An 11,661-nucleotide genomic window follows, 5' to 3' on the forward strand; every position below is an offset into this window, starting at 1 on the left:
CGTCGAATGCTCAAAACGTCGAATGATAAAAACGTCGAATGCTAAAAACATCGAATCGTCAAAAGTTCGAAAAAGTTCTTTGTCTTCAGTAGACATTAACTTAAAACAAAGAACTTTTTCGAACTTTTGACGATTCGATGTTTTTAGCATTCGACGTTTTTATCATTCGACGTTTTGAGCATTCGACGAATTGACAGTTCGATGTTCTGAGCATTCGACGTTTTTATCATTCGACGTTTTGAACATTCGACGAATTGAGAATTCGATGTTTTTAGCATTCGATTAACTGAAGATTCGATATTTTTAGCATTCGACTACATGACGATTCGATGTTTTTAGCATTCGACGTTTTTATCATTCGACGTTTCGAACATTCGACGTATTGACAATTCGATGTTTTTAACATTCGACGAATTGATAATTCGACGTTTTGAACATTCGACATGTTGACGATTCGATGTTTCTAACATTCGATGAATTGAAACTCGACGTTTTGAACATTCGACGAATTGAGAATTCGATGTTTTTAGCATTCGATTAAATGAAGATTCGATGTTTTTAGCATTCGACCAAATGACGATTCGATGTTTTTAGCATTCGACGTTTTGTCCATTCGATTGCTTGGCATTCGACTATTTGATCATTCGACGACTTGGCGACTAGGGGATATGCATGCGTCTCCGATTTTGGTGTACACCTAGGGGTGCGACCGTCTGTACCAAAAACATAAGTCCCGAATGCTCATTATGCCGAATACATAATTTAGAAATGACTAGATACGCGAATCCTCAATAAACTAAATTATATATTGAATTAAATTCAAAAGTCGAGAATAATCATTTAATATATTCTGCATAATGAAGAATATTAGTTTACACTAATACTTTTTCTCAAAAATTTGAAATTATTCTAATTTTTATGTTTGGAATGTCCACTTTTCCTACATTTTATTAATTTGAATTCTAATTTAGTAGAATATTTAATTGTCCGAATTATAATTTAGCAGAATGTCAATTCGATCGATTTTATATTTGCACGAAATTTAATTTGACCGAATATCAATTTGAAAGAAACACTTTTTTGTAGAATCTTAATTTATCAGAATTGTAATTTCATAGAATATTAATATTGCCAAATCTAGTTTTGGTAGAAATCTTCTTTATCACAATTATCAATATTCGAATCCTCAAAACTCGTAATTCTATTTTTTCATAAAATGGAAGCAACGTAAATATTTGGCCCAATTTTTAAAATTCTGATTTCTGATTGGTCAATTTTAGAAATTGCGCCAAATATTTACGTTGCTTCCATTTTATGAAAAAATAGAATTAGAAGTTTTGAGGATTCGAATATTGAACATTGTGATAAAGAAAGTTTCTACCAAAATTAGATTTGTCAATATTAATATTCTATGAAATTACAATTCTGATAAATTAAAATTCTACAAAAAAGTGTTTCTTACAAATTGATATTCGGTCAAATTAAATTTCTTGTAAATATAAAATCGATCGAATTGACATTGTGCCAAATTATAATTCGGACAATTAAATATTCTACTAAATTAGAATTCAAATTAATAAAATGTAGGAAAAGTGGAAATTCCAAACATAAAAATTAGAATAATTTCAAATTTTTGAGAAAAAGAATTAGTGTAAACTAATATTCTTCATTATGCAGAATATATTAAATGATTATTCTCGACTTTTGAATTTCATTCAATATATAATTTAGTTTATTGAGGATTCGCGGCTAGTTGAAATCCTGCGCATAATTTGCGCCAATGTTGCGATTATCAGGTTCCGGAACCAGAAAATTTTTTGTACTTATACATGTTACTTCAAACGACAAATGAAGAAGTTTCCAACAGTTTTTGGGTGGGACAACATAACAGGGCGCTAGATAGGCAAATTCAAAGACTGTTATTTTAAACAAAACTAACTCCGGAACATGAAAAATGTTAAAACTCCAGTATGTTAATTAAAATAAAAACTAATTCTTATTGCAATAGTTTTTAGACGGGACAACATAATAGGGCGCTAGATAGGCAAACTCAAAGATTGTTATTTTAAACAAAACTAACTCCGGAACATAAAAAAATTTAATACTCCAGTATGTGAAATAAATTAAAAATTAATTCTAATTACAATAGTTTTTAGACGGAACAACATAACAGGGCGCTAGATAGGCAAACTCGAAGACTGATATTTTGAATAAAACAAACTCCGGAACATGAAAAATGTTAAAACTCCAGTATATTAATTAAAATAAAAACTAATTCTTATTCCAATAGTTTTTAGACGGGACTACATAACCGGGCGCTAGATAGGCATTTTAAACATTTATTATGATGTATAAAACTAACTCCGGAACATGAAAAATGTTAAAACTCCAATATGTTAATTAAATTAAAAATTAATTCTAATTACAATAGTTTTTAGACGGGACAACATAACAGGGCGCTAGATAGGCAAACACAAAGACTGATATTTTGAATAAAACAAACTCCGGAACATGAAAAATGTTAAAACTCCAGTATATTAATTAAAATAAAAACTAATTCTTATTCCAATAGTTTTTAGACGGGACTACATAACAGGGCGCTAGATAGGTAAATTAAAAGACTGCTATTTTGAATAAAACAATCTCCGGAACATGAAAAATGTTACAACTCCAGTATGTTGATTAAAATAAAAACTAATTCTAATTGAAATAATGTTTATTCGGTACAACATAACCGGGCGCTAGATAGGCATTTTGAACATTTATTATGATGTATAAAACTAACTCCGGAACACGAAAAATGTTAAAACTCCAATATGTTAATTAAATTAAAAATTAATTCTAATTACAATAGTTTTTAGACGGGACAACATAACAGGGCGCTAGATAGGCAAACTCGAAGACTGTTATTTTGAATAAAACAAACTCCGGAACATGAAAAATGTTAAAACTCCAGTATGTTAATTAAAATAAAAACTAATTCTTATTGCAATAGTTTTTAGACGGGACTACATAACAGGGCGCTATATAGGCAAACTCGAAGACTGTTATTTTGAATAAAACAAACTCCGGAACATGAAAAATGTTACAACTCCAGTATGTTGATTAAAATAAAAACTAATTCTGATTCCAATAGTTTTTAGACGGGACAACATAACAGGGCGCTAGATAGGCAAACTCAAAGATTGTTATTTTGAATAAAACAAACTCCGGAACATGAAAAATCTTAAAACTCCAGTATGTTAATTAAAATAAAAACTAATTCTTATTGCAATAGTTTTTAGACGGGACAACATAACAGGGCGCTAGATAGGCAAATTAAAAGACTGCTATTTTGAATAAAACTAACTCCGGAACATAAAAAACTTTAATACTCAAGTATGTGAATTAAATTAAAAATTAATTCTAATAACAATAGTTTTTAGACGGGACAACATAACACGGCGCTAGATAGGCAAATTCAAGGACAGTTATTTTGAATAAAACAAACTCCGGCAAGAGAAAAATGTTAATTTTCCTGTATGTTAATTCAAATAAAACTCATTCTTATTCCAATAGTTTTTAGATGTTTCGGTGTTTGTTTTACTTAAAATAACAGTTTTGACTTCGCCTGTCTAGCACCCTGTTATGTTGTCCTGTCTAAAAACTATTGTAATAAGAATTAGTTTTTATTTTAATTTACATACTGGAGTTTTAACATTTTTCATGTTCCGGCGTTAGATTTATTCAAAGTAACAGTCTTTTAATTTTCCTATCAAGCGCCCTGTTATGTTGTCCCGTCTAAAAACTATCGTAACAAGAATTACTTGCCATTTTAATTCACATACTAGAATTTTGCCATTTTGTATGTTTCGGAGTTTCTTTTATTTAAAATAACAGTGTTTGAATTTGCCTATCTAGCGCCCGGTTATGTTTTTCCGTCTAAAAACTATTGGAATAAGAATTAATTTTTATTTTAATTAACATAATGGAGTTTTAACATTTTTCATGTTCCGGAGTTTGTTTTATTCAAAATAACAATCTTTGAATTTGCCTATCTAGCGCCCTGTTATGTCGTCCCGTCTAAAAACTATTGGAATAAGAATTAAATTTTATTTTAATTAACATACTGGAGTATTAAAGTTTTTTATGTTCCGTAGTTAGTTTTATTCAAAATAGCAGTCTTTGAATTTGCCTACCTAGCGCCCTGTTATGTTGTCCCACCCATAAACTTTTGGAAACTTCTTCATTTGTCGTTTGAAGTAACATGTATAAGTAAAAAAAATTTTCTGGTTCCGGAACCTTATAATCGCAGCATTGGCGCAAATTATGCGCAGGATTTCAACTAGCCGGATTCGCGTATCTAGTCATTTCTAAATTATGTATTCGGCATAATGAGCATTCGGGACTTATGTTTTTGGTACAGACGGTCGCACCCCTACACCTAATACAATAATTCAGGTAATTCAAAATAAGTCAAGGTAATTCACAGTAATTCATGGTAATTCACGATAATTCAGGATATTTCAGATAATTCTTAGTAATTCATGGTAATTCGCAGTAATTCAGGATAATGCATAGTAATCAAGGGGCAAACAACTAAGGATTTTGGTGTACACCTAATACAATAATTCAGAATAATTCAGGTAATTCACGATAATTCAGGATAATTTAACACAAGTGTACACCATAATTCATTAGTTGTTTTCCCCTCGATTTTTATAAAAAATATTGTGCAATGTTAAGCTGAAAATGTGTATAATTTAATAAATTTATAATTAATTAAAAATAATTAGAAAAACTTGAAAAAATTCATAGTAGATGTTCAACAAGTTAAGTATTATATGGTATCATAAAGGTTATACGAAATCATTCACGCAAAAAGTATTAATGTAAAAAATTAATAACTTTGGAAAATTTCATCATTATATTTGGGAAAAAAAAGTTTTTGGGGTTGCTGAATGTGAATCCGAAGTTAGATTTTGAAAATTCAAATTGTCGGATTCAATATAGCAGATAAACGTGAAAATTTTCTAATAAATTTATTAATTTAATTAATTTAATTTAAGCAAATTTGCTTAGATTTCGCTACTCAGGGGTTTTTGGGGTCACTGATTACGAATTTGAAGTCTCTCTCTCTCACTCTCTCTCTCGTTCAAAATGTAATAGAAACTCAGACCTGATTTATCCCCGAGTTTCCAAATTTTTGGGGTAAAATAGTACAGCTTGTCATTATTAACTAAATTGACAAAAATCAAAAATCCAAGTGAATTTCTCTTTTGGGAGTCATGAGGAATAATAAAAAATATTTGTATGATTTTTAAGCTTTTTATTTTTCAAATGCGAGATGAAATACTGAACTAGTCTGAACATTGATTTACAACTTTTTTTGCATTAAGCGACAACTTTAATTATCCTGTTGCCAATTGTCAAGATAAAAATTTGTCAATACTCAGAATCTCTTGTAGCTGATCTGAGCTTGAAATGTTAATGTAGAACTTAATGTTTAATTTGTAAATTAAGCTCCAACACCTCTTGTCCCGATTTACCCTCACTGATCCTAATACTTAGTATTTTTATATAGATTTTTTTCATTAAAACAAAAAATCCATTTTTTATTTAAAAATCGATTTTCTTAAGGAGGTTTTATCGATAATTGACCTAATGAACAGATTTTGATAAAACTTAATGTGCAGCTAGATAAAGTTAATATAAAGGCGTAATTAAAATTTTGAGACCACTAGGTACCTATGAAAAAAGTTATAAATATTTTTGAATTTCAACATTTAACATTGAGTCTTATGGGAATTGAGTAGTTTGTCATATATATTTACTTACTGCAAAGTATTAAATGAACAGATATTGATCTAAATGTTTTAAATACTAAACCTATATGCAATAATTACATATCTGTTAAAACAATTGTCAATAGGTACCTGTGAGACTTACAATAAATCAATTTGTAAACCAAATATAAGTTTCATCTGATAATATAAACAACACTTATAACGTTTGGCAACGTTACATGCACTATACACATTAAATTTGAGCGCGAAATTTAAATAATAATTTTCATCACAGGTTAGAAATAATTCGGCGTTGCCAAACGTTTTGCGTTACCAAGTGAGTCAAATCATTAAATATTTCTTACTGTTTTAACTAGCTGCGTCAAGCGATAGAACTTCCTTAAAAACGGCTCGATGAAATATTTTGAATTTTTACTCAAAATACTCAGAAAAGTGTCCAGATTCGAGGTATGGAACATATTTTAAAGTGAAGAAACTTTTGGATTAAAGTGTGCTTAGGACCACCGTGAAATATTTTTTCTTTATACCTCGGTCGAAAGTACGTACTTCCCTTTGCGATTTCGCAGCAGAAAGTCAAACATTTATGCTTTGGTTGATTTTCACACACACCCTCTATTACAGCGGGAGAAAAAGAATTCTCTGTCAGTAAAAACACCACTGTCGGTAAATGAGAAATATATAATAAATATATACTATTTATGTTATTTTAATTTTTTTTACATTTTTCTTGAAAAATAATCAATTTAGGTTATTTTCAGTTTTTTTCATTTTTCTCGAAAAATAATCAATTTAGGAAAAAAATTCATAGAACAAAAAAAGCATAATTTAATGAGATCTACAACTGTTGTGTACAACATTTTTTCAAATTTTCAATATTTAAAAAGTTACAAAAAAAATCATAATTTTAAGTTTGTTTCCCATCCCTGGCATTCCTAATATCAACTTTTTCGTCTTCCTCCATCTGATGTTTCATTTTTAGCTAAATGAAAGCTTTTCCATAAAGAATTAACCATTTATCTTCAAAATTGGGAAAAGTCCTTCTTCTGCATAAATACCAAAAACGCTTCGATTGACCTATTTTCAAACCTAATTCGATAATAAGTTTCGAAATTATTGGTATTTTAAAAACCAAAAATTGTAGAAAATAACATTTTCCCAACATTTTTGATTGAAAATTTTTGTTTAACTATATTAAATTATTATAACTGTCTTGAAGGGTATTTAAAAATACATTGATTGACCCAATATTCAATCACTTGTACCATATTTATAAAAAGTTATTCATATATTTATATTTTTATTATTTCTATGAGGAAGCATAGTGTTTATGAAATGAGCACCAAAATTATAACAAAAATGTACAACTTGACAGCGGTTTTTTGTTTTCTCCACAAGAAAGCAACTTTTTGATGATCTTAAAGAGAAGAAGAATATTTATCCTGTAAAAAAAGTATTTAGTGGAGCCGTTAGGAATTGGGAGTTAGCTTAAGCTAATACTGATTTTTGTAAAAACCGTATTGCACGGAGAAAATTGGATATTCAAAAGTAGATATTGAAAAAATATATTAACTCTTAACATCAAAAATATTAAACTTTAATATTCAGATATTCAAATCACATGCTAGATATTAACGTTTACCCGAGTCGAACTTTTAGACCTGCTTACCTCCTTGTAAGTATAATTTAACCCTAACCTGCACCTAAGAAACCCTTGGTGTTCTTTTCTTCCTGCGTAAGTTCTATTTAACTCTGACAACTCCTTTTTAAGTCCTAATTGAACCTTAATCCCTGTATTGATTCAATTACATTCTTACAATAGCAAATGTTACGCGCGGAACAAGATATTCAACTTATTATTGTTATGCAAATTACAAAATTTATTATTTTGAAAATTTCAATTCATTTTATAAATAGTAAAATTCTTTGCAGGAATTCAATTATTTTAATTTAATTCCTTGAATGAATTCAAATATTTTTAAATATTTTCATAAATTGCAATTATTTCCTAAAACTTTAATAAATTCTTCGAAACAATTCAACTATTTTGATAAATAATAAAATTCTTTGCAGAAATTAAATAATTTTTAATCCAATTTAAATAAAATTAAACAAAAGAATTTAATTATTTTCAAAATTTTCCGAAAAATTCAATTTCAACAAGAATAATAAAATTCTTTTAAGAAATTCAATTGTTTTCGAAACAACTTTAATTGAATTTCACGAAAAAATGTCATGATTTTTAAATATTTCTATAAAATTCTTCAAAACAATTTAATTATTTCTTAAAATTTTAATAAATTCTTTGAAACATTTTAATTATTTTTATAAATAGTAAAATTCATCGCATATGGTCAATCATTTTCAATACAATTTTAATAAAATTCTTCTTCATAAAATTCAATTGCTTTCAAAATTTTCAATTAAAATTATTAAAGAAACTCCATTAATTTAAAAAAAATTCAAAGAAATTCTTCAAAAGAATTTAATTAGGATTTTAAAAATATTAATGAAATTCTTTGCGAGAATTTAGTTTTCTTTTTAAATAAAGAAATTCTTTGAAGGAATTCTATTATTATCAAACTTTTTGATAAAATTCTTTGCAACTATTCGAAGATTGTCAATACACATTAAATTTAAAATTAAAATTATTTGAAAAGAAAAATTATAAAAAAGTTTAGAAACAAAAAAGCAAACAACAACTATCATTTTTATTATTTATTTATAAATATTATTTTTAACATTTAAATGTTTTGACATTTTTTTTTAATTATAAAAATATTAATTTATGAATAATGGGTTATTATTATATTATTAAAGTTGTTAATATTATTATTAAACAATTTATTTATTTGATGTAGTGTATTAGTGTCAATAAATGCTTTATTGAATCACTAAAATCAATAACTCAACAAGTCACTGAAAATAAAGCGTCTGTGTTCAGTTAGGTTCCGTAGCATAGTGGTTAGGGCGTTAGTTTCGTAGTCCGTAGTTCGTAGGTCGTATAGGTTCAAGTCTCGCGTGCGTTAGATTATATTTATTTCGTAGGTTTGCGTTTATTCCGATTTTTCTGTATTGTATAGGTATTAGTAGACAATTTAATGATTATATACAACGTTAAATAATTTAATTAACAAATATTTAATTTAAAATTTTTTTTATATTTATATATAAAGGGATATGTATTAATCCCCACATATATACTAACATTAATTATGAATTTGCTATTGGTCATGATTAAATTAAAAAAAGTAAAAATCATTAAATAATAATGTCATTTATTAATAATTGATTTTTAATTATAAAAATTAGTTAATAATAATCTAAAATATGCTATGAGCAGTTTTTTCAGGGTTTCGGGAGAGGGTAGAATTCTGTAAGTAAGGGTCAAGCAGTATTTAATAAGGTTCTAGGAACACCTGCTTTCCCTCTTTTACCATCTAAATTTGTCGCTAACCAGGGGTTTGCAGGAGGTAATCAGAGTTAACTTGCAATGCAAATAAACTCTGATCTCATCCTTTTACATCCTTAAAAACCCTCAGTTTTAAGGATGTAAGCAGGTCTAAAAGTTCGACTCGGGTAACATCCAGATATTTACTTTTAATATCTAGATAGCTGTCCCAAGTGGTCCCTATGTTAAAGAATAAAAATATTAAACTTTAACATCTAGATATTTACCTTAAATATCTATTTTTTCAGTGTGGGGCGTTTGATTCAATCTTTTTTTTGTCCACCGCACCGAATACGGTCCTTTTTTAGCATTGAAATTAAGATCACATGAGCCACTATATTTAGATAGTCAGTAAATTCAGTACAGTAGATTCCTGTTATTCCATTTAAACCTCACGTTTTTCATTGATTCATGTGGTAAATGCAGTCACGTCTGTAAAATTTTGCTTTTACCACTTTTTAATAATTTTTCATTGTTTCATTTCGAAATCGTCATTTTTATATTCCAGGACAATTGCGCTTTCAATTTATGATGTGTACTCTGTACTCTGTTCATATAATCTTAATTTAAATGTTAAAAGAGGGCCGTATTCGGTAGACGAAAAAAAGATTGAGTCAAACATCCCAATACGGTTTTTACATACATCCGTATTGGCTCATGCTTACTTCCAATTCCTAAAGGCTCCACTCAATACTTTTTTACTGGGTATGTAATGTACATCTGCATTTATAATTCCCCATCCCAAGCTTGTTTATAATATGAAGATTATAAAGTAAATATTCTTTTTTTCAGTACCAATATCCATTGAAACCATAAAGGTGACACTTCAGTTTCCTGGAAAGTTTCTTCCTAATGAAGAACATCGTTTAACACAAGAAGCAGAATATATATTAAAAAGATTTGGAGCTAAAATTAAATATGGAATTAAAATTCTAATAAATTATGATTCAGCTGTTTTGACTTTTGATATCATCGGATCAAATAAAGTGGATGTGGCTTTTCATTTAGAAGAATTAATTAGGTCACAGAACTTTTCTCTCTTAGGGCACGTGGCCGATGCAACAACTTCACGTTTTAATCACAAAACGGTTACGAAACCTTTTCAAAGCAGATTTGTTGTTTTGCAACAAAGAGAAATATTTACAGATGTGCACACTGCAATATATCAAACTGATACAATTGTTTTGGGTGCAGCTAGTGCTTTTATAATAATCAGTCTTTTAATTTTTCTTATGTTATATAGAAAACAGGTATTTTTTAAATGAATGTATTCAGTTGGAAATTTATGTACATAAACGTATAACATTTAGAAGTACATGTACACGTGAAGAAATATTTTCCGAAGTCTTGAAATAAAGACTGAAGGTATAGAGGTACATTTATATCTTTAGTAGAAATTTTTTCTAACACACGCACTGAAAGTACACAATTTCTCAGGAGTGAAGGAAGGGAAAGTACCTTTCCCGGTGACGTCATGGACAGGGTGGAAAAGTAATTTTGTGTAACACCTGCAAGAAAAGTGATACTTTACTTTAATGTAAATGCAACAGAAAGTTGTCGATTTTTGTGCTTTGAAATGAGTGCAGAAAAGTGTATTTTTCCGCACTCAATGAAGGAAAGTGTACTTTCCTGCACTCTTTCCTGCAAAGCATAGTATACTACACTATAGTATACTATACTATAACAGTTTCAAATGGCGTTTTTTTAAACTCAGGTGTTACACAATGTACTATTTCCTCTAGGTGGTGGTATTATTAGATACAAAATATTAATCAAAGTATAACCAGTGGTGAATCTCAAACGTCTAGCACACCACCAGTAAAAAGAAACAACCAAACTACCGAGTTTCTGCTTTCGGTAGGTATACGTGTTTTAGAAAAAATAGTATGTGCAACTCGGGAGGAAAATGATTTCAAACTCGTCTTTTATAGTTCGAGGCGTAGAAAGCGCGCGAGCCAAAGACGAGTACTTGACAGTGAAGCCGAGAATTACACTAGTTGAAAATGTAAATTAAGTTAATGAAAGAAAGACGTTATTTATATTAAAGGAACATTAAATTATCAATGGAGAAACATAATTTTCTCAATACTAATTGTAATATGAATAAATTTTTGTAATTAACAATTAAATAATGATGTAAATTATTAATAAATTTCCTTGGTGTATTGATTATAATTTGTATGTAATTAAATTTTATTTTACCAAAAAAGATTTCAACTTCATCAGCAAATAGTAACATCAATTAGATGTCAATTAAACTCTTTGGTTCAGAGTTAGGTGTTTCTTACGATAATACCAGCAAACAAAAAAAATTTGGATTGCCAGGACTGCCATGTGGTAGGTTTCCTTCCTTAAGGTGTATCTAAAGAGAAAAACATTGTCCGACCTAAGAGTTAGTTCGTGTTCTCTTTTTACAGGCTTGGTGGG

At 28.6% G+C, this 11,661-nt stretch overlaps 1 protein-coding gene across 4 annotated transcripts in view; it reads left to right on the forward strand.

Moving 5' to 3' along the window:
- LOC122501095 overlaps nucleotides 1–11,409 on the forward strand; it is a 532,769-nt gene extending 521,360 nt beyond the window's left edge. For all 4 annotated transcript variants that reach the window (XM_043610362.1, XM_043610361.1, XM_043610359.1 and 1 more), the window contains one exon: nucleotides 10,027–11,409. In XM_043610362.1, coding sequence (XP_043466297.1) covers nucleotides 10,027–10,499 — 473 coding nt within the window. In that variant the 3' untranslated portion in view covers nucleotides 10,500–11,409. The remainder of the gene's footprint in view (nucleotides 1–10,026) is intronic.
- Nucleotides 11,410–11,661: the final 252 nt, after the last annotated feature.

The sequence above is a fragment of the Leptopilina heterotoma genome, unplaced genomic scaffold (genome assembly GCF_015476425.1).
Source record: "Leptopilina heterotoma isolate Lh14 unplaced genomic scaffold, ASM1547642v1 Lhet_201, whole genome shotgun sequence".
Lineage (NCBI taxonomy): Eukaryota > Metazoa > Arthropoda > Insecta > Hymenoptera > Figitidae > Leptopilina > Leptopilina heterotoma.